The following is a 25,191-nucleotide window of genomic DNA, read 5'->3' on the forward strand; positions in this document are numbered from 1 at the left end:
TTCTGAGCTTTCTAAAGAGATGATTAGCCAGTACGAAAATCTTATTTCTGCATGAGGGTTAAAATACAGAGTTGTAAATGCTACCTTCTGGACACAATAGACCATCTTTTCTAATTTAAAACTAACAGTAAAAATTTTAGGTTGAAAAGGAAAGAGGAACAATGCCACTGGGGCCACTGGGGATGCTTGTGAAGTAGGTCTATATAGCTCACAGTAATTCTGTTCCTATCTTAGGTGATGTTTGGATTCAAAAGAACCATGGACATTATCTAGACCAACACCCTTATTTCCTATATTTTACCTATGAGAAAATGGAGTTTATTCTGGCATAAGGATATACATATACATCAATGGAATAAAATGAGAACTCAAAAATAAACGCGCACATACAGGGTCAATTGATTTTCTACAAGGGTGCCAAGAAAATTCAATGGAGAAAGGATAGTTTTTTCAATAAATGGTGTTGAAATAACTGATTATCTACAAGTAAAAAAATGATTCTTGACCCTTTCCTCCCTCCATATAAAAAATTAACTCAAAATGAATCAGAGACCTAAATATAAGAGCCAAAGCTATAAATCCCTTAGGAGAAAATATAGGAGTAAATCTTTTTGACCTTGGGTTAAGCAAAACCTTCCTAGTTGTGACACCAAAAACACAAGTGACGAAAGACAGACAAATTGAAATTCATCAAAATTAAAAACTTTTGTGTTTTGAAAGGTATCGCCACAAAAATGAAAAGGCAACTCCACAGAATGGAGAAACTATTTTCATATCATATATATTTGGTAAGAGGCTTATACCTACAATTAAAAAAAAAACTCCTACAACTTAGTGATAAATACCTCAATTAAAAAATGGGTAAAAATCTGAAGAGATGTTTATCCAAAGACATACAAATGATCAGTAAGCACACTGAAAAGAGACTCAACACAATTAGCCATCTGGAAAATGTTAATCAAAACCACTATCAGAGACCACTTTATACCCACTTGGATTGTATTATTCAAAAAGATGGTAATAATAAGTGTTGGCAAGGATGTGGAGAAATTTGGATCCTCATACATTGCTGCTAGAAATATAAATGGTGCAGCCACTTTGGAAAACTATCTGGTAGTGCCTCAAAAAGTTAATCACGAGGTTACCATTTAATCTAACAATTCTACTCCTAGGTATATACCAAGAGAAATAAAAACATATGTCCAAAATAAACTTGTACTTACACACATATACAAACACACAAATTTGTATACAAATGTTCATAACAGCGTTATTTATCAGAACCCAAAATTGGAAATAACCCAAATGTTCATCAACTAACTGATAAATGCATAAACAAAATGTGGTATATCTACACAATTAAATACTTTTCATCAATCAAAAAATGAAATACTGATACATGATACAATGAACCTTGAAAATATTCTAAGTGAAAGAAGCCCAGTCACAAAGGACAACCTGTTGAATGATTCCATTTATATGAAATATTGGAATAAAGAAATCTATAGAGACATAAAGTAGATTAGTTGTTGCCTAAGGATGGAGGAGGGAAACTTGGGGAGGAAATGGGAAGGGGCTGCTAAAGTGTACAAGTTTCTTTTTGAAGTGATAAAAATATTATGAAATTGATTGTGTTGATGGGTGCACAACTTGGTGACTATACTAAAAACAATTGAATTGTATACTTTAAATGAATGAGTTTTATGTGAATTGTACTACAAAATGGCTATAAATCTATCTGTCATCTAATTATCTATGTAATCTAATTCGTCTATAGGAAGAAAAAAAAAAACAGAGACCAAGGGAAATGATGTGATTTTATCCAAGATGAGACCTCACTTCTCTGAACCCAGTGGTCTTTCCACTATGTCATACCAACTCTTTTCTCTCTCTCTTTTTAAAATCTCTCTTGGGTAGCTTTGATGAGGTAGTGGCATAAATCACTTGAGCCCTTCTCTTTACTACATGTTGATTACCCTTAACCTTTCAGGGGTTTCATGTATTTTTTTTTTTTTTTTTGGCCACACTGTGCAGCTTGTGGAATCTTAGTTCCCCAACCAGGGATCAAACACATGTCCCATGCAGTGGAAGCATGGAGTCCTAACCACTGGACCGCCAGGGAATTCCCAGGGGCTTCGTGTATTTATCTGTCAAATGAAGATAACATTACCTGCCCTAAGTACATCCTAGAGATATCAGAGGATCAAAGGAGAGGAGAAAGTAGGCTGAAAAGAATTAGGTTTTAATATGTTAGAAGGTTTCCCTTTTCATCTGGCTGTCCCTTAATGCCATGTGCATCTCAAAAGGGAAATATTTTCTCCAACAAAAGACAATTGTTAAAAGACTTATGAATTCAGTGTAAAACATACCATAACATATCTCCTAAGCATGTAATAATACACAAAAATGTCAGGTACAGATATACTGATCAATACAGGGCTTCTTTTAATGTATTTCCCCTCCCAAGTCTGACCATCCGATGTCACTGTAATGCAAGCATCTCTGTTGTATTCTCTTTTTCCCAAATCAACAAATCTTTTAGAGGAGGAAAAACATATTCAATTAAAATTAAACTGCATACTTCATTCAAATATAATATTTTTATTTCTTTGTCATAATTGATAATTTGATGTTATATTTGAATGTCTTAAAGTATCACCTTTATGTACATATCAATGTTTAAACAGAAATACATCACTAATTTCTGCTAAAGTGAAGATAATATTTTACTTCATTTCTTGCTTTTTCCTCAATTGTTGCACACTTCTCCCTGATATACATCTTTTAATATCTGCTGATTATAGGCATTTATGACTACTTGGAACCGAGCATTGCTTTTATTACCCTGAATAATACAATTTTGATTATAGAAAGCTCATTTTAGGATGAGTTCAGAGAACAGAGTAAACTATTATGTAAAGACTTTGAAAAGACTGCAATGAATAAAAAAGAGCTGTGGTAAACAAACTTCAGAAGATCACTCGTCCCAAGTGCATAGTCCTGAGTTCTTATGTTTCACTCAGAGCTTGGTAGTGAAGGGATGAATGGACCCACTCCTGATTACTTTTACTTTGCATTGGGGGGAAGCTAGAAAAAACAGATATTTGTTTCCTTTATTTATTTTCTTCTTTATACTATAATAAGCATTTAGTTCTTCAGCAGTATTGATTTTTTCAATTGGATGTTGCATATAATTTTACAATTTGTTCAATCACTTATTAGATATTACACATACTGCTTATAGGGGCATATTTCTGGAACAGACTGATGTGGGCTGCCGAGGACTGCTTGCTGATTTGTTGTTTAGATGAACCAACATATACAGTATATTACTATTTGGGAGTAAACCACTGAAGGCCAGGAGTGGTTTCTACCCAATTTAAAACACCTGTGGGTGGACAGTTTCTCAGTAAATAATGCTTATACCTCAGAAAGCTATTTATTATGAACGCTCTGGATACAGACAAAGGAAATGTTTTCAGTACACATACTGTCTAACCTCTTGGAGTTAACCAAGAAAAATGTCTAAGGTAGACTTAGAGGGGATTTAGGTTTTGGTAAATTCTTTAGATCGCAAATGTTAGGACACTGCCCTCAACTGCATGTGTCTTGAGAAAGGCAAAAATTTTGAAAGAATAATTAGAATTTGGGCCCACAGAAATTATGTTCAAATCTAAATATATTACTCATAAATTTGTTTAGCATTTGTAACAATCTCCAAGCACAACCTCAAGGTTAAGTAAAATTTTCAAGAGAGAGGCTTTGTTGATATATAAAATATGATTCGACTCATCAAAAATACATACACACACATGTGCATGTACACACACACATAGACAGGAGGAAAACACACCTCAAAATTTTATGGTAATTATCTTGGAATGGTGGGATGACATTGTAATATTTCTAGGCTTTTGAAATTTCTATGATAAACATGTGCAACTTTTATAATCAGAAAAAGCCACAGCAAATTCCATTTTAATGTAACCATTAAAACATACATTAGATTGGAAAATAAGAGGCTTGGCATTATATTTTTAAGTGTTAAATAAAAAGATATAGCAGAGCATTGTACTAAGATAGGGATTAAAATCCACTGGCATATGGGCCATATTTATTTGCCATTTAATTTGCTGATTCTTCCCTCTTTCTTTATATCTCATAATTTCTATTCTTGCAGCAAGAATATGCATTTGTAATAAACCTTCCTCTACCACTTGGAAAGGAGCATGTAGTCCATCAGCTATTCCCAAAGATACTAAGGAATGAAGTCCCACCTTTCTTAACAAATGGCTTACTGAGCAGTGCCCGTGCTCTTCTGGGTTCCCCAATGCTCCTCTGCCTTTTGCACAGCCCTTTGAAATATTGCTAGTAGTGGCACCAGCATTAAAGGAAGGGGGAGTATTATAATGGCCACTCTCCATGTTATGTGCCTCTTTTCTGGATAAAAATCTAAAGCCTATCACTAGTTATAAATATAAATAATGTTCATCCTGGTTCATAATCAGAGTTGCTATTGCCTTACTCAAAACAAGCAAATTGAAGTTGAAACAGCTCAAAGAACCAGGTTTTGGTGAAGATATGTCTCTTCTCTGCAACCTCATGGTTAAAAACCTTCTCAACCTAATTGGGCACACATATAGTCATAAGGATATGCTCCATAGATAATAATTCAATACCTCTACAAAAAAACACATAAAACCCACACAGTCTGCCAAAAGTAAGGTGTATATATCTAATGGGAAAAAAATATTTCAAAGGACATCGTAGGTGATGTGAACCTGTTAGTGGTAGACTTTATCACAAAGAGGTTGTATTTTCTATTTCAACAACAAAAAAGTGTGAAATTCTGTACTGAATATATCCAACATGTTATACATGTATGATATACACCTAATGCATGCTACACACACACACACACATGCAGACACATAATTTATGTTATTAAACATATGAGAAGATACTGAGTGGTGGTTAAGAGCATGGTGTCTGGAGTCAGCCTGGCAGGGTTCAAATCCTAGCTCTTCCACTTACTCTTTGGCTTTGGGTGGTTTGCTTAACCTCTCTGTGTCTCCTTCCATGTAAAATGAGAATTATTAGTGTATCTAACTTCATAAGATTAGCAGGAGGATTAAATGGCTCCATGAATGTAAACAATACCATGGTACCTGCTGCATAGGAAACACATGCTTGTGAAAATTCTGTCATCTTTTGATGATTACAATGAGATTCATGTTTTTATCTCTGAGACTGGGATGTTATGTTGTGATGTTGGAACATGGAGCGTGTATTTCCTGGTTTTAAGGCACAAGAGTCTCTGACTCGGAATATACTAGAAACTGAGACTTAGAAAACTCAACACAAAATTGTCGGTGAGAGTTTGGTGAGTGAGCACCAGAAGTAAGGCAGGAGAAGCAGGGTATAGTCTACACAAGCAGGTAAAAGAGAAACAAGTAATGAAAACAGTTAAGTTAGTGGGAGAAATACAATCTATGCTTTGGAGTTTTGTTTCCTTTGTTCTGCCTTCAGGTAGTATTTCATTATTTTTATATAAAATCGAAGTTACCTGATTTCTAATGTCTGAGCTAAATAAAAATTGCAAAAACATATAAAACGTATTAAAGTTTTCAATACTTTATTCCTGTATTTTTCGATACTCTACACCAGATCCACATTTGCACCCATCACATCCTAATTAAGTTTCATTAATCATTGTGCGATAACTAGCACAGTTGAGGCATACATAATTACTGAGAAAAATTCAAAAGACTCTTCAGAACTTATGTGAAAATCCAATTCCTTTCTAAGTAAAGTAGCCCAGGACATAGAAGACCTGAGGTATGTCTTTGTTTGAAAGACCATGATTTATTTTCAAATTTCAGTTTTATTTAAAAAATCTTACTTTTCACAAAGCTCAACCCAAATTTGGAGGGTGGGTTAGTTGTATATTTTTTTGTTTGTCTCTTTTTGGAATGGCCTGCTGTGCATTTGAAGCGGCATCATTATTTATTCATCTTTCTAAGTAACACTTAAAGTGTTTAGATTCAGTTTGCAGACTTGGCTATTGGCAGAGGGAAGTCTGGGTCACAGACATGGCGTTTGTAGGCACAGACCATTGTACAGACCATGTTACAAATACTAGTCTTATTTATAATTGCACTTCTAAATTGTGTGAAATTTTTTAAAAGTACAAATTATTTTTTCTTGTTTAAGATAGGTGGATAAATACATAAAAGAAGGAAATAAAATCAACCTCAAATTTTTACATTAAGCCATAGATTTGCTAAAAATGTCAACATTTTTCTCTTGAAATTATGGGAGTGGGAAGAGGTGTGTTTCCCCAAATATACAGCAGAAGCTGTATATTGCCCTCTTCTCTGGAAAAAGTTTCTGGGCAAATGGAAGTATTAAAGGAAAGGGAGATGTCTTTACTCTTCAGACCCCATCTATACAAACAGACAATACTATGGCAGTTTTCACAGGCGACAACACTGTCTTCATGGTGAAGGAAAGGCAATTTGAGGGAGGCAGCATCCTAACTACGGGAGTCTTAGAACTGAGAAGGTTTTATCATAAAGCCTACAACCCACCCAAACCTTAGATTTTCTGGACTAGACAGACCTATTTTCTGTTTGTGTGTGTGTGTGTGTTTTATTCTGTCCATGAGTAAACTCACATTAGAAGCCAGTCCAAATTATGGTAACGGCTTTTACAGTTCTAAGGCAAGAGAGTAAAGGAAATCAATATAAAGAAAACACCGTAGGGGAAGACTGAATGAACTCGTAGTTCAGTAAAATTCTATGACTAATCAGCATCTTCTTTAGAGCCCACATACAACCCCAAATGATATTCTTTTTACTTAGTAGAAAACAGTTGGAAACTTTCCAGTTGCAACACAATCTTTTTTGTTCAATTGTCGACCAGTAGTAGTTTTAAAAAGAAATCATTTCTAAATCTTAAGACTCAGAGGTGTCTTATTTTTCCCTATCAAACTCATAACCCAATACTGAAGTCAGCAGGACCTAATGCCTAATTTGCTTATATGTATGGTGAAATCTAGTGCCAAGGATCATCCTTGACCGTTGCCCCACTTCAAATATTCATGATTCTCTACAATCCAAAAAGCATTAAAGGTGGGAATGATGCCAGCAACACACAGTCTTCCTAGTGACAAGGAGCCTTCTTAGATCAAAGGAGTAAGATGTTAAAAGACTTCAAACTAAACTGTCTTTGTTAGAGAGGCTCACAAAAGTAACGCCAAATCTCACACCCTGTTTCAGTTATGGAACATCAATGAAATAAAGGAAAAAATAGATGCTCATTCATTTTCTCTTCTGAACTCTTTTTACTGAACTACTTTGCTTTTCTCCTTTCTTACCATTGCAGTCAAACACTAGGATGTGATGCACTAAAACTGGAAAACATTATTAATGCTTTCAAAGACAAAATGAATGACTACTGAGGAATTAATAGCATTTAAGCCAATATGATTTCGCTAATGGGGCCTAAGTGGCATGTTGAGAATAATACAAGAGCAAAGTTAAAATGGGCACAGGAGCTATAAAGCATACATATGAAGCAAATACACATAATGATTTAAGTTGTCCCTTTATGTCATTTGTCACCCAGCTGCATCTGCTCTTACACCTGTGCTCCCTTCCTTGATCTATCTTGATACCCTGGAAATGTTAGGCCTGCAGCCAATTTCATACCCAGTCATTTCTATGATCAGACCCAGCTATCAGCTTGCTCTTTTCTTATGTTAAATCAAGTATCAACCCCAGGGCTCTGAACTACTTCTGACTGGCAGGACCAACAGAAAGTTCTAGGATAATTACTTCTTAGGACTAGTTCCCAGTGCAAAGAGTTACTACTGACCTACTTTGGACTTACTGAAATAATTTATCAGGTAAGATAATTAAGGGAATATAAAGCTGTTTCTAAAACCAAGCAAGTATCAGAAATATTTGTTGAAATCATAAGTTAGTATTCCCAGTACTATCAGATGGGGCTTTATTACTTTGCTATGAGTCAAATTTATTATGTTTGACTTAGAAGCCCTTCTTTTTCTTTATAAATTATACTTGGCAGGAGGTATCTGAGAGTCTCTTTGATGTATAAATATATTAGTTTTGACCTTTTTTCAGTCTAGATATAAAGAGAAACTGTCTTTTAAGCCCTTCTTTTCTTTGCCTTTTAACCCTTTCCCCATAAATAGGCATGCATATCCCTTTGCACTGGTGTTCCAATTATTTTCGAGGTCCATCCTAAATAAAGAGATGCCTTGATATGAGAGTGGATATATCTGTGGTGTGGACCACTCACCATGTGGACTTTTAACCCTCTTTTGAAAGCATGATCCTTTCCTACATATAGGTAGATATCTATAACTGAAGAATCTTTTGTAGCAATGGTCTTTCTTTCCTTTTGAGAAAATCTGACCAGTTTCTTATTTCTACAGCCTTGATGTTCTCCATAAGAAGAAGAAAAAGGCAAGAGAAAAACCTTGAAAGGAAATCATAGCACATAAGGGAGGAGCTTGTATAAACTTTATAAGCTTGTATAAGCTTTATAAGCTTATAAACCATCTGTTTTTCTCAAAGGCATTAAATTTTACGTTATTAGTATCATGGTTTATCAATGTCATCCTCTATTATTTTTTCTCCTTTTCCTCTACTCTCCTTACCCTTCCCCCATTTATTGTTTTTTCTTTCCCGTGTCCAATGTACCTTGCTTCTTGACTCAAAAACTCATCTAACTATGGAAACAAGATCAGCTGATTGTGTACTGGCTTTTTAATTCTAACAGAGGTTTACCTTCATCTAGAAAATACCTGAACATCTTTGAATAGCTAGATTTACCCCTTGTGGTAAAATGTAAAGTATTAATTTCTTAGGCTAGGGTTAAAGAAAAATCAGGAATCAGTCTTTTACATTTGTTTCAATATTGCAGTTATAATAGTAACATTATTTCTCAGTACTACTTATCCACATCTTGTTATTATTTCATAATGTATGATTGAGGAACTTGTATGCATAAAATTGTAGTTTAGTTAATGTCAAGGGAAAAAAATAAAACTAAACACTGACTTATACTCTTTGTTCCCACATAGCAAATGCAGTATTTTATGTTTGTGAGAGGACCTGGCCATGGTTTCATCTGGAATCAATAGCACATCAAGCTCCCCTGATTCAGTTGACTAGTACTAGAGTCAGATCCCTCCCCTATTGCTTCTTATCTTACTTTATAGCCTCTTTCATTCCATGACTATTTAATTTCATTTATTGCTTTATTCTTGTGTCCTTCAGCTGTTTCCAGTCTGCCCTTCATGGCCATAACTAAATACAGTATGTAAACATGCAAAGGTATTTATGTAAATGAAAATCAATATGCTTATCATTTCAGCACCATTCCTTCTTGCTTACATTGGACATTTTAAGTACATTTTATTTGAACGCTAACAACTTTTCATTCTTGCCTGGGAAGTATAATGATCTTCTTGGCTCCCTGCCCCCTGCATCCCTCTAATCTTCACAGCTATGGCCACTTAGCCTCATCTGGAGGCTCAGCCTTATTCTGCATTTTGGAACTAATCTTGTCTCTAGGCTGGGGGCATACAAGATGTCCTAGCCAAAAGCTAACGGATTCAGCAACCAGTCATCCTTGCTGCTGGCTTCATTCTGACCTTGTAATTTATTTCTGAGATCTAGGGGCTTGTCCCAGCCTTCTGTAGCCAAGGCTTGGCTTTGTACACCAGTTCTGGTAGGTGGGTATCTATCCAGTATCTGCCCCTGATTAGCTTTCCAATTCCTTGACGACTGAGGTTCTGCCTTATCCTTCTCCTTGCTCCCTTTGTAACCGAATTTCTTTTCCTAACTCCAGTACCCATGGCTGTTGAACCTTTCTGATGCCACTTACCTTGCCCAAGTCTCCTTATCCTGTATACTGTATATATATATCCTGTATATATATCCTTATCCTGAATATAATTCTATATATTCAGATCCAGAGATCTGAACTTTTGCTAGAATACCAGGAGTGACACTGCTTGCCCGAACATTTTCCCATTGCCTGCTGCAAGCTTCTCTCGTCACCAGCTCTAACCCTGCAGGTCTTCAGTCACTGGATCTAAGCTGCCTGCAATCTGGCCATCTCATTTTTCCAGACATGACAGGAAAGAAATACTTTAATTGCATCTTTGGTTGAATTGTTATGCTAACATCCTCTAGTTACTTTCACCTCATATCTTCATCTTGGCCCTGCCACTTAAACATTTTAAAACTCAGTTTCCTCCTTGTGAAGTGATCATAATAGAATCTACTCTAGGGTATTTTGAAGATAACTGAGGAAAAAAAAAAGAATGCATACAAATAGACTAAGCTCATAGTAAGAAATAAGTCATTTTTATCTGCTATTATTGTCTCATTCCTTAAATCTTTGCAGTTGTAAAGTGAAACCATGTCACTTAAAGGTGATCATTAAAGAGTGGGGAATGGAAAATTCTTAAGAAAAAATTAGGGACCCATGTGAATTTTTAAAAAGTAAAATAGCTGACAGCAAGAAAATTTACAGCATTAAAAATAAAGTTGAGCTACAGATGTAGTCATCAGCAAACATTAAAACAAGATATTTTAAGGATACATTTCTTATCAATGTGTCTTAATATATAATGACTATGACTATACAGAGCCTTAAAGCATTTAGGGAGGAGAAAGATTCTCTGAGTCAGTCATTTATCTTAGAGCAGTATTTATACAACCATCTGGGGGAGTTTTAGACAAGTAAAATTTTAAGCCCCACTTCTCTGAAATTCTGATTCATTAATTTTGACATGGAACTAAAGGATCGATGTGTTTTAAAAATTCCCAGCCAGGTTTGGGAACCATAAAGTTCATCAGCCATTAAGATTTCCAGGAGGTTCCTAAGAAAACATATGTCTGTTTACCTCAAGATGGTCAAACCAGTGCATACACTCCCTGACTTGACTCCTAGCTGACCATTGGTTAGAAATGTTAAACAGGTATGGAAATCCTACTGATACCTGCTTTTATTAATGGGTGGCTAGTTCACGTGGCTAGTCAATAGCAGTGTTTATTGTAAGTACCTAGTTAATTTACCCTAAGAATCTCAGTTGGAATCCTCAACCTAATCTACATTCAAAAATATTCTAAAATGTTTTAAGTGCAGACTGTTTCATTCTTGCCAAAATTATCTTGCCTTAATTTTTTCTTTCTGTTTCTTAGATGAATTGCCCCCTCCACCCACAAAAGTCTGATGAAAATGATTGTGTTTTTCCTTCAACTTTACTGAGATATAATTGGCATATAACATCGCATAAGTTTAAGGTGTACAACGTGTTTGATACACTTATATATTGCAATGTGGTCACCACCATAGTGTTAGCTAACACCTCCATCACCTCACGTAATTACCAATATTTTGTGTGTGTGGTGAGAACATTTAAGATTTACTCCCTTACCCACTTTGATCAAAATGATTGTTAACTGCTCTAGGCAAACACAGTCTGCATATTGAAAAAAAAAAGAAAGGACACCTGGTTGTTTTTCTGAAGTTATGTGTGTAAAAGAAAAAGAGATAGAAAGAAAGAGAGTCTGCCTCTTTCCACTGTCATGCCATACAAAGACCTTTGGGTTGCTCACTTTACGTATGAGATCAGGGTAGGATCAATACACGTGGCCGCCCTAGAAGACTAACATTTTGGGACCCATTCAAAATAATGAATATTATACATAATCTGTTCAGCATATCTTTACAGGAGAAGCTGAGTACTGCTTGGGTGAAGGGAGAAGTTGATCCTACGGGGTGGCTCAAAGATTATTCCTTGCCCTACCATCTCCCTAATTCAGCTATGAGAGTGCCTATGCATACCCTTTAAGTAAAATCTGTGCAGTTGCCCAGATCCACCATTTTAGGAGCAGATTAGCAACTATCCATTGTTTCTTGACCATGCTTTTTGAGAGATGTTCTGATACGTACAATTTTTCTCTCCATCTCTTAACATGACAGTATTTGGGGGTCTCGGTGATATCTTATTGTACCTTATCAAGTAATGCCTTGGGCAGCTGCTTGGCTGACCCAACTTTTAGTTCAGCTTCAGAAAGTCCTTTCTGTTATTGTAGCCCTCATTTTTTACCCCCGTGAGAACTGGATTAAAAAAAAAAAAAACTGCTGAAAATGTCTTCTTTTAGGAAATAATTGATAAAGTAAAAAGAAATTAATTATTGTCATTATTTTCTTTAAAAGAATAAAATAAATAGCACATTACCAGACATCCTCAGCGTCTTCATCACATTCTGCACCAAACTGGCAAATATCACAGGTGGATGTCTCCTTTTGACTGGTTTCTCCTGAGCCTTCATGGACTATAGGACAGAAGAAAGGGAACAAAAAGAATTCAGATAAGTGTGCACAATACCAACAACTTCAAGACTATTCTGTATGAAACCTGCTACTTTTCCAATAGAGCTATTGGAGCTCCATTAAGATCGTCATATTCGGCTCCCTTCTTCCCTAAATTTGAAGAAAATTAACAATAATATGCTAGCCATTGGTATGTGGTGAATAATTCTTTTTACAAGAAAAATAAACGAGAATACTGGATTTATCAAAATTGTTTGGCTAATAGACCATATGAAAGTTACTTAATTAAAAGGGATTTAGATTGTTACTTGCCTAGAGGAAAAACCTAGTGTCTATAAAAAAATACTTGATATTTTCTCATTCTTAAATTATAGATATTTTTTCATTCAAAGGCTTTTATACATAATTTAAAAATTTAGATGGGCAGCCTTGACTTTTTAGATACGTCTTTCCCCTGCCTCAAGGTGCTCAGTACTTATACGGAAAAATATATTAATTATGTTTTCAGAAAACATCTTTTAATTGGTTTTTACAGTAATTTCTTGAATTGTACATAAATGTTGCACAGAGCTCATCATAGTGATTTCTTCTATGAGGGCTATGAACATATATTTCATTTAAAAAATATATACTGTCGCTGATGATGATTATTGATATTGGTCTTTTTTATACACATAAATTACAAGTGTAAAAATATACTATATACAACCTAATTATAAAATTAAGCTTTCAAATCAGGAAAGAATAGTGTAAGTCAAGAAAAAAATTTTAGTATTTGAGTTCAAGAAATAAAAATCTGAGCAACATTTTGAGATGATGGATTACTGTTTACCCAATTAAAAAAATATGTAGTTGAAAGCAAAAATAGTTTTGCTTATAGATGAAAAATTGCAACAACCTAAGTACTGCATAGATAACCTTATTCCATGGACATCTTATATACTAAAAACATGTGTTTAAATCAAGAGATCCTTAAAACGTGCACTCTGCAAAAGGTTATACATTTTCAGTAGAAAAAGAACAGAGGCAATTAAGTATGGCATTGGCTCCTAGCATTATGAAGCCTAATAAGATAACGTTTTTAACAAAACATCATTGATTAACATGCACCCTAAACCTAAGAAATTTAACCTTACTTATTTTATTTTAATATGATATTTTTCATAATTTGTTCTTTGTCTATTAACATGAGAATTATTAATATTTACAAAAGCAAAGGTCTTTATTCCTTGATTTTCCAACTTACTGCTGTGCAAATGAGTGATCTGATTTACCAGAGAAAACAAAAAGAACAAGAAGACATCTCTAAGAGAGTTCTCTATTTTATAGTTTTTCCAGGAAAGACAGAGAGATTTATTTTTTCCAAAGCAACATTTTTTCCCCTGTACTTGATTTGCCCTGCACTTTTAAAAAGTTATGAATTAAACAGATCAACTTCAATTGCAAAAGTATTGATGGTATAGTTTTAAAATTGGAAGTCTAAAACAATGGTGTTCCTCCCCAGAAAGAAGAAGGAATTTTAGACTCTGCTAAAATAGACAGCACTTCTTATCCACTCTATTATTTTAATACAGGCAAGACCATTAGAGTGGACTATGGGATAAGAAGGAAGCTGGGGACCTAACCTCAGGGGGTACTGAACAGCTGAGGTCCATCTCTTTATCACTTTCTTACTATTAATGCAACACAGAAGCTGTTAATGGGAGAGAGAGCCTTTTAGTGTTAGCAAGATTAGCAGCTTCTAGACTAAAGCTTCCCATCACTCAGGAAACACACTAACACAACGGGAAGGTCCTTAATGAACAGTTATAGCCATTTATGGGCGGCCCTATCTTCTTTCGCAGCAGGGATCCTTGGTTAGGGATCTACTGGAAGTAATCCAGGGGATGAATCGTGCTACCTCAGCAAAACTAACAATAATAATTCTACTGGAAGTCACATTACATTTCTATAAAAGGGCAGTTATTGGTAGACTCGAGATGTTTGGAAATTCTCCCACATGGAGAAGTAAACCCAGAAGTAGCAGTAGCAAAACCTCTATCAATAAACGTTCTGGGAATAAAATGTGAAGCAATCACAGTGAAGAATAAAGTAAAATCTTCCCATATTTCCTGAAGCACAGATTTGCACCTTTGTAATAAACAAACAGATCAGTACACTGCTTCATTTAACACTATAGACCAAGATTCTTAAATAGGAGTGGGCTCAGAAGCTCTGGTAGATTTGGTTTGTTCATTTATGTATTGTTTTTTAGATAAATGCCCTGAGATATCCTAGGAGGTACTGAATTTGTAGGCTCGAGGCTTGGATATGTATACTTTAAAAAACACATCCCTAAGAATATCTGCCCTAAACAATACTGAAAAGACTTCCTCTGGCCCAAACGTCTTCCTCATGCAATGAATGTCTAGCACAGGACTTCTGTCACCTTAAAGTGCACAGGAAGCACCTGGAGGTTTTGTTAAGATGAAGATTCCGATTCAGTTAAGTGTGAGGTGTAACTGATGCTGCTGGTCCACAGACCACATTTTGACTAGCAAGGTTAGCACTGCATTTTTCCCATCACAATTCACAATTTATTAGTGGGTAGTGCAATGGAGTCAGTGGGTCACTATCAGCATTTTTGTAAACATTTTTGTGTACATGAAGCAGAATATACTGGAACAGAAAACACAGAGTGCATCTTATTTAGCAAGCATAGGTTTTATTTTATAACACTGTTTTAGTTATACATATGTACATCCATCCAGCACTGCAATGTAAATTTCATTTCTTACTAAAGGTCACAGTCACAAAAGCTTGAACACTATTGATTTAGCACATGCTAGATCCTCAGAAAGTATGTGTTGAACAGGAGTGTTCCTTTTTCCTGTTCTTTTTACAGGATCAGAAACAGGAAGGATCGGTGCTTATTTGCATTCATCCGCTGATTATGCAGGAATGAAATTCATTTATCCTGAAGTATTATTTTAACCATGCACTTGCATTTTAAGCCTTTTATTTTGAGTTGTAAAGTAAAAAAGAATTATTTCCCTCTATTCTAAAACAACAGGTTTCAGCGTGTGACTGAGGGAAATTTGAGGAGCAAGGGAGGCAGAGCTCCTGAAAGCATATTATACCTAATATGCTACCCTGCAGTTAAAACTGATTTAATTAATTCCTTTAAGAAGATTCTGGATTGGAGCATTATAAGAGATGATCAAATTGCCTCTCTCTCAAACTCTCCCTGCCCTCGTGGTTTCATCCGGAAAATTGTTACCAAAATTCCCTTATCATGACCTTGTTCTGGCCCAAATCAGTGGGTGTGCCCACCCACTGGGCCCAGTTCTCTTCCTAACTCACTATAATGCCTCCTGGGCCTCTTATAATATTCCTAACCTATGTTATACTATTTCTGAAAACATGATGAAATAATATAATGTTCAAACACACAGTTATTCAATGTCATTTATTTGGTTCAAAATTTCACTAAAATTTACATTCAGTGAAATGCTCATATCGTTCAGTCAATTTTGAGGAACGCATGCCAAGACAAAGAACAACTCCATCATTCCAGAAAGTTTGCTTCTGCCTTTCTCAGCCGTTTCCCTACCACTACTATGTCTCTACATATAGGCTGGTCAGTAATCCGATCTGTCACCACAGATGGACTATTTTAGAATATTACATCAATGGAATCATACAATATGTAATTATTGTGTTCAACTCCTTCCACTTAGCATCATAGTTTTTAAGATGAATTCAGGTAGTTGCCTGTGTCAGTAGTTTATTTCTTTTTATTGCTTGGTATTCAATTGAGTGAATATACCACAGCTTATTTTTCCATTATCTTGTTGAAGTACATCTTGTTTCCAGTTACTGTCTGGAAACAATAACTGAATATTTATGAATAAAGCTGTTGTAAATAGCCTTGTAAAAGACATTTTGGGCACACAAGTTATTTCTCTTCGACAAATGCCTCACAGTGGGATTATGGTATTCAGATAGCCACACCAGCTTTCTTTTGCTTATTGTTTCTGTCTTTCTTACTTTCAACCTGCTTCTTAACTTATGTCTAAAGTGTGTTTCTTGTAAACAATATATAGTGGAATGTCACTTCTTTATCTAGTCTGAATCTGTCTGCATTTAATCAGGGTATTTAGTCCATTTACTTTAATGTAATTATTGATATGTTTGCTTTTTAAGTCTCCCAACTTGGTGTTTGATTCATTTTTTAAAAAAATTCGTGAGTTGCAGAAAATTTTAATATATTTTAGGTACAAATTTTTGTCAGATACATGTATTGGGATATATTTTCTCAGTCTATTTTCTTGAGCGTGTTTTTTTTTTTTTGTAGGTGTGCAGAAATTTTTATTTTGATGAAATCAATTTTTTTCTTTTATGATTTGTCATTTCTAAGAAGTCTTCTACTTGAAGCTCATGAAGATATTCTTCTATGCTTTATTCTATTCCCCATTTTTATTAATTTTAAAATTTTAATTTAAGTTTATGGTCTATCTAAAATTGGATTTTGTGCATAATGTGAAGTAGAGGTTGGGCTTCTTTGTTTTTACCACATGGACATGATTTCTCTCTCTTGACCTGTCAGTGTGGTGAGATATGTTGATTGATTTCCATATGTTAAATCAACCTCACATTTTGGGGATAAGTCAAACTTGATCACGGTATATAACCCTTTTTATATATAGCTGGATTTCTTTTGCTAGTATTTTCATAAGTATTTTTGTGTCTATGGTTCACAAGATATGCTGGCTGTAATTTTCTTGTATTGTTCTTATTTTGTTTTATTATTATGGTTAAAATGGCCTCATGATATGAGTTGGGAAGTGTTCCTACTTCCTCTGTTTTATGAAAGAGTTTGTGGAGGATTGGTACTATTATTTCATTTCTTTATACAAGGCTATTTAAATTTTCTATTTTATTGCTTCCTACTCTTACTATTTCCTTTATGTTATATACTTAGAGTTTATTTTCTAGTTTCTTAAAATGGAAGAAGTGCTTGATTTTATACCTTTCTTATTTTCTAATATAGGTATTTAAATCTGTACATTTTCTCCTAAAGACTGCTTTAGCTGCATCCCACAAATATTAATATGTTGTGTTTTCATGTATTTTTGTGAAAATATATATTGTAATATCCTTCAGGATTTCTTCTTTGACACAAGGATTATTTAGTAGTGTATTTTTTTTTTTTTTTCGGTATGCGGGCCTCTCACTGCTGTGGCCTCTCCCGTTGCAGAGCACAGGCTCTGGACGCGCAGGCTCAGCGGCCATGGCTCATGGGCCCAGCCGCTCCGTGGCATGTGGGATCTTCCCAGACCGGGGCACGAACCCGTGTCCCCTGCATCGTTAGGCGGACTCTCAACCACTGCGCCACCACGGAAGCCCTAGTAGTGTATTTTTTTAACCTCCAAATATTGAGGGTTTTCAAAAGGACACTATTTTTATTTATCTTTAATGTAAATATCCAAAATTCATTGGGAATCATTTTAAATATACAAAAGAGTTGTGTGGCCTTAAGGACACAGAGAAATGCAGGCTTCCAAGAGCCACTCAAGGTCTTAACATTAAAAGGAAAGTAATAAATATACAGCATAAGTTTCCATTAAATTCAAAGGACTTTAGAGTTAGGTAGAAAGACTTTTATATCTTTTTACTCCACCCCCCACCAGAGCAAAATTCAATCAAATGATCAACCTGGATGAGAGTTGAAATAAAAAATAGATTGTGTGAGCTGCAAGAGTAAATTGTTTTGAAGTCCTGAAAAGTCTGAAGTATTGAAAAGAGCTCAGCCTGATTGTCCAGGCTTTGAAACAAATCTCTCTGGAGTTTGACAGCTCTATGTCTCCTGTTCAAGATGTTATAAAAAAATCCATCCGTGGTGATCTATCCATCATGGTTAAAGTAAATATTCTGTTTAATTTAAGTCCTTTGAAATTTATTAAAACTTGTGTTTTATGGGCCAGAATATGATCTATCTTCTTGACTATTCCATGTGCATCTTAGAAGTTGTAACCTCTTGTGGGGAGTGATTTTCTGTAAATATTAATAGCTTAAGTTGATGGTCCAAATCACCCATAACTGTACTGATTTTTTGTTTAATTGTTCTATCTATTACTGAGAAAGGTGTGCTAAAATCTCTACTGGTGACAGTAAAACCATTTCTAGTTCTCTTTTGTTTTGTTCTTTTGTTTCATCTTGTATTTGGGAGCTCTGATATTGGGTTTATAAACATTTAGTAGTCTTATGTCTTCTTTAATAAGTGACCATTTAGCATTATGAAATGCACCCCTTTACTCTCTGGTCACACTATTCATCTTGAAGTCTACTTTGTTCTGATATTCAGATAACCACACCAGCTTTCTTTTGCTTATTGTTTCTGGCTTTCTACTTTCAACCTGTTCATTAAGTTATGTTTAAAGAGTGTTCCTTGTAAACAATATATAGTTGGATTTTGCTTTTTTATCTAGTCTGAATATGTCTACATTTAATCAGGGTATTTAATCCATTTACTTTAATGTAATTATTGATATGTTTGTTTTTAAGTCTACCAACCTGGTGTCTAATTCATATTTAGCTAATCTTTTTGTTTTCCTCTGTTTCCTTTTCTGACATTTTTTTAGGAAAATCAAATATTCTATGGTATTTATTTTGTCTTATCTCTTCTAATAATTATTTTGTTATATTTTAGGGTTATTATTTTGATGGCTACTTTAAGGATTATAATATACAACTTCAAATTATCCTAATCTATTACTTCATGAACAATTTAAAAACTTTATTAAAATACTATATTTTTAATTACCATAGTCCACCCTTTGCATTCTTATTGTCATATATCATACTTCTACCTGTTCTATAAAACTCGTGTTCCTTTTGAAAATTAGTTTTACTTTAAACATACACCCTACTCTACTTTCAAAGGAAAAAAGCCAGAGATGTCAGTGCTAATGGAGACTCCTTCCTGTCATCATTAAATAATTATTTAGCTGCTGACCTGTATTTGCTCTAACTTTTCAAGACTTATGTATAGTCTCACATTCTCCATGGAAGACACTGTTGGCATATGACACTTATAGTAGATTGAATTATTTTCCCAATAAAAGGATTATACGTTCCTCTCCATAGCCATATGACTTGAAGTTCCATGATATCACTGATAGGCTTATGACTTGTTTTTGCCATTGAAATGTCAGTGGAAGTGAGAAGATATATAAAAGCCAACATGTAGATTTCTACTTTCTTGCTTGTTCCCTTTGCATAAAAGAACACATCCAGAATAGGAGCTGTTTCTTCAACCAGTCCCAGAATGAGAAGATATATAGAGCAGGGCCATAGTTGACCACAGCCATGGGAGCAAGAATTATGTCACTTACTGATGCTGTAAGCCTTTGAGGTTTTGAGGTCGTTTGTAACTATAGCTTTACCTAGTGAAAGATGGCTAATAACACATGAATTAATGTTATTAATGAATTCTAAGGAAATGTTTTCACATCATTTTCCACACTTCATATTTTGGTAGCATTACTATACAACCCTAGATCTGCTTTTAATTGTCTCCAGATCTCCCTTTGAATTTCTATTTCTTTTCTATATTAGCATATATTCTGCAATAGTTAAGCCATGTTTATTCTATTATATTTTCATTTTTTCCCAACATAGCACTATCTTTCCCAGTCTATTCACGGTTCCCATTTTATTCTCCATGTAGCTCTAGCACATCACTTTGACAGATACATAAGTTGTCCCATTTAAATTAGGCATAGTATACACATTAAACATAGTATATACAGCAAAGGAAGCCATAAACAAAACAAAAAAGCAACCTACAGAATGAGAGAAAATATTTGCAAAGAATGTAACTGACAAGGGTTTAATTTCCAAAATATACAACAAATTATACAGTTCAATATCAAAAAACACACAACCCAATCAAAAAATGGGCAGAAGACCTACATAGACATTTCTCCAAAGATGACATACAGATGGACAACAGGCAAATGTAAAGATACTCAACATCACTGATTATTAGAGAAATGACAATAAAAACTACAATGAGGTTTCACTGCACACAGGTCAGAATGGTCATCATCAAAAAGTCTACAAATAAAAAATGCTGGAGAGGGTGTGGAGAAAATAGAAATAGACTCATAGACATAGAAAACAAACTAATGGTTATTAACAGGGGAGGTGGGGAGGGGTAAGCTAGAAATTTGGGACTAAGAGATACACACTACTATATATAAAGTAGATAAACAACAAGGACCTATTGTATAGCACAGGAAACTATATTCAATGTCTTGTAATAATGTATACTCGAAAAAAATCTGAAAAACAATATATATATGACAGAATCACTTTGCTGTACACCTGAAACATTGTAAATCATCTATACTTCAATTAAAAAACCCACAAAAAACACAGTATAAATATGCATAAATATAAGCCCAGGACCAGATGGCTTCACAGGCGAATTCTGTCAATCATTTAGAGAAGAGCTAACACCTTCTCAAACTTTTCCAAAATATAGCAGAGGGAGGAACACTCCCAAACTCATTCTACAAGGCTGCCATCACCATGATACCAAAACCAGACAAAGATGTCACAAAAAAAGAAAACTATAGGCCAATATCACTGATGAACATAGATGCAAAAATCCTCAACAAAATACTAGCAAATAGAATCCAACAGCACACTGAAAGGATCATACACCATGATCAGTGGGGTTTATCCCAGGAGTGCAAAGATTCTTCAATACATGCAAATCAATCAATGTGATGCACCATCTTAACAAATTGAAGGAGAAAAACCACATGATCATCTCAATGGACGCAGGAAAAGCTTTTGACAAAATCCAACACCCATTTATGATAAAAACTCTCCAGAAAGTAGGCATAGAGGGAACTTACCTCAACATAATAAAGGCCATATGTGACAAACCCACAGCCAACATCATTCTCAATGGTGAAAAACTGAGACCATTTCCACCAAGATCAGGAACAAGATAAGGTTGCCCACTCTCACCACTATTATTCAACATAGTTTTGGAAGTCCTAGCCACAGCAATCAGAGACGAAAAAGAAATCCAAATTGTAAAAGAAGAAGTAAAGCTGTCAATGTTTGCAGATGACATGATACTATACATAGAGAATCCTAAAGATGCTACCAGAAAACTACTAGAGCTAATCAATGAATTTGGTAAAGTAGCAGGATACAAAATTAATGCACAGAAATCCCTTGTATTCCTATACACTAATGATGAACAATATGAAAGAGAAATTAAGGAAACACTCCCATTTACCATTGCAACAAAAAGAATAAAATACTTAGGAATAAACCTACCTAAGGAGACAAAAGACCTGTATGCAGAAAACTGTAAGACACTGATGAAAGAAATTAAAGATGATACAAGCAGATGGAGAGATATACCATGTGCTTGCACTGGAAGAATCAACATTGTGAAAATGACTCTACTACCCAAAGCAATCTACAGATTCAGTGCAATCCCTATCAAACTACCAATGGCATTTTTCACAGAACTAGAACAAAAAATGTCACAATTTGTATGGAAACACAAAAGACCCCAAATAGCCAAAGCAATCTTGAGAAAGAAAAATGGAGCTTGAGGAATCAGGCTCCCTGACTTTGGGCTATACTACAAAGCTACAGTAATCAAGACAGTAGGGTACTGGCACAAAAACAGACATATAGGTCAATGGAACAGGAGAGAAAGCCCAGAGATAAACCCATGCACATATGGTCACCTTATCTTTGATAAAGGAGGCAAGAATATAAAATGGAGGAAAGACAGCCTCTTCAATAAGTGGTGCTGGGAAAACTGGACAGCTACATGTAAAAGAATAAAATTAGAATACTCCCTAACACCACCCACAAAAATAAACTCAAAATGGATTAAAGACCTAAATGTAAGGCCAGACACTATAAAACCCTTAGAGGAAAACATAAACAGAGCACTCTATGACATAAATCATAGCAAGATCCTTTTTGACCCTCCTCCTAGAGACATGGCAATAAAAGCAAAAATAAACAAATGGGACCTAATGAAACTTAAAAGCTTTTGCACAGCAAAGGAAACCATAAACAAGACGAAAAGACAACCCTCAGAATGGGAGAAAATATTTGCAAATGAAGCGACTGACAAAGGATTAATCTACAAAATATACAAGCAGGTTATGCAGCTCAATATCAGAAAACAAACAACCCTGTCTAAAAACGGGCAGAAGACCTAAATAGACATTTCTCCAAAGAAGAAATACAGATTGCCAACAAACACATGAAAGGATGGTCAATATCACTAATCATTAGAGAAATGCAAATCAAAACTACAATGAGGTATCACCTCACACAGGTCAGAGTGGCCATCATCAAAAAATCTACAAACAATAAATGCTAGAGAGGGTGTGGAGAAAAGGGAACCTTCCTGCACTGTTGCTGGGAATGTAAATTTATACAGCCACTATGGAGAACAGTATGGAGGTTCTTTAAGAAACTAAAAATAGAACTACCATATGACCCAGCAATCCCACTACTGGGCATGTATCCTGAGAAAACCATAATTCAAAAAGAGTCATGTACCATAATGTTCATTGCAGCTCTATTTACAATAGCCAGGACATGGAAGCAACCTAAGTGTCCATCGACAGATGAATGGATAAAGAAGATGTGGCACATATATACACGGAATATTACTGTGCCATAAAAAGAAATGAAATTATTTGTAGTGAGGGGGATGGGCCTAGAGTGTGTCATACAGCATGAAGTAAGTCAGAGAGAAAAACAAATACCGTATGCTAACACATAGATATGGAATCTAAAAAAAAAAAAATGGTTCTGAAGAACCTAGGGGCAGGACAGGAATAAAGATGCAGATATAAAGAATGTACTTGAGGACATGGGGAGGGGGAGAAGTAAGCTGGGAAGAAGTGAGAGAGTGGCATGGACATATATACACTACCAAATGTATAATAGATAGCTAGTGGGAAGCAGCCGCATAGCACAGGGAGATCAGCTTTGTGCTTTGTGACCACCTAGAGGGGTGGGATATGGAGGGTGGGAGGGAGATGCAAGAGGGAGGAGAAATGGAGATATACGCATATGTATAGCTGATTCACTTTGTTATACAGCAGAAACTAACACACCATTATAACACAGTTTTACTCAAATAAAGATGTTAAAAAATATGCATAAATAGAAACCTCCCTGTGCACCAAGTCTGAAATAAAGTAGGTGGTCCCCGAAACAATCAGATTGCATCAACAGAAAGAATGAGATTTCTAAGCTTAAATATGATTCATAGAGACTGGTTCTACACTCATTTAAATTATTGCAAAGTTTAAAAATAAATTTACACAAATTTTATATAGACCTTAATCTGAAGTTTTCAAAATTTAGAATGTGTTTTTTCTTTTTTGTATTTTAGAGTCAATATCAATACAGTAGTCAGTGTTTTTTGTTTTTTAAATAGGTAAGATGACAAAGTAATCATGCCTTGGTAGGCATGTAATTTTTTCCACTTTATTTACATAGATAAAGGATTCAATATATCTGTTGTAACTAAAATTACTTTGATTATAAAATTATAAACAGCAATTTTTCTTTCTGAATAACTTACATACATTACTGTCTCATTATCACCAAAAAGCTGAACTTTTGAGTTTATCCTCTGATGAAGGAAAAATTCCACTTAAAGAATAGAAAGAAAATTTTAAGTCAAAACCCTCCATTCCATTTTTTAATTTGTATAACTTGTCTATTTTGCCTTTTGTATGCCAGTTTTACCTCTCACATGCCTGTCCCACATGTAAGTTGAATTTAAATGATGGAAGCTGCTGACAGTTCCTAGAGCTCAGACAATTCTAAGCTGTTGTTTTTGAGCTACAGTCATGTTCTCTTTTACATTTTCCAACATTTTCCTAGAAACCTCAATGACTTTAAAGAAAAATAAGAATAAGTACTTTCTTTTTATTCATATTAAAATGTGATGATATTTGTCATGTGAATAACAAGTACACTGTTACATCATATTATTGAAATGCTAAAACAAAAAGAAGTAGCATTTTGATCTGCTATTTACAAAACTAACACAGATTAATTTTTTATGTGTATCAGTGCCATATGCAGTAAGATGTGTTCAGGTTTGGGGAAAGAAATTCATTATCTTTGCTTCTTTTTAATTAAAAGAAGTACAAACCCACTAATAATTTTTAAGTGGTTTAAATGCCAAAAAACTAAAGGAAGGCTGAAATTACACTTACACAAAATGGTTTAAAACAACCAAGCGCATGACTGAGCAAATGTGATTCTATATTAAACACTCAAAAGAAGAGATCATTACAGAAAATTTAATTTTTCATAATTAAGCTAGTTTGCTAGAGCTTGACACAGATTCTTTAGAAATCACATATAGTTTATCTTCTGCACAGCTTAAAAAATTTAAGAGATTAATACAATGTTACTATGTTGAAGCAAAATTCTATTGTCATCATTTAAGTCTGACTGATTTCACTCAGTCCTATCTAAGTTAGAACTGAAGATACTCAGTTGATTAGGAAAAAAAAGAAAGACAATGAAGTAAAGAAAGAAGAAATGAGAGAAGGATGGAAGGAAGGAAAGAAGAAAGGACAAAAAAGCTTATTCAGCTTGATATCAGGCATGGCAGAATTCATCCGAGAACATTACCATGCCAAGACTTCATGAAACTCTTATTGTATCAATCATATGATAATTATATGCAAAAATATTTTATTATTCTCAGTGTAATTAATTTATATCATTTTATGTAAATTCATA

General features: G+C 34.7%; 1 protein-coding gene and 1 long non-coding RNA gene across 3 annotated transcripts in view; one reads left to right on the forward strand and one right to left on the reverse strand.

The window, feature by feature from the left end:
- The window catches only part of TMEFF2 (transmembrane protein with EGF like and two follistatin like domains 2), a gene marked incomplete at its 5' end in the record, with an annotated part of 247,076 nt that overhangs the window by 105,509 nt on the left and 116,376 nt on the right, over window positions 1–25,191 (reverse strand). The window contains one exon of the mRNA XM_079924864.1: window positions 12,287–12,383. Coding sequence (XP_079780990.1) covers window positions 12,287–12,383 — 97 coding nt within the window. The remainder of the gene's footprint in view (window positions 1–12,286; window positions 12,384–25,191) is intronic.
- Window positions 1–25,191, forward strand: part of LOC307188126 — a 92,145-nt gene that overhangs the window by 46,036 nt on the left and 20,918 nt on the right. The gene's annotated exons all lie outside the window — the stretch shown is intronic.

This window comes from Stenella coeruleoalba, assembly GCF_951394435.1.
Source record: "Stenella coeruleoalba genome assembly, chromosome: 6".
NCBI lineage: Eukaryota > Metazoa > Chordata > Mammalia > Artiodactyla > Delphinidae > Stenella > Stenella coeruleoalba.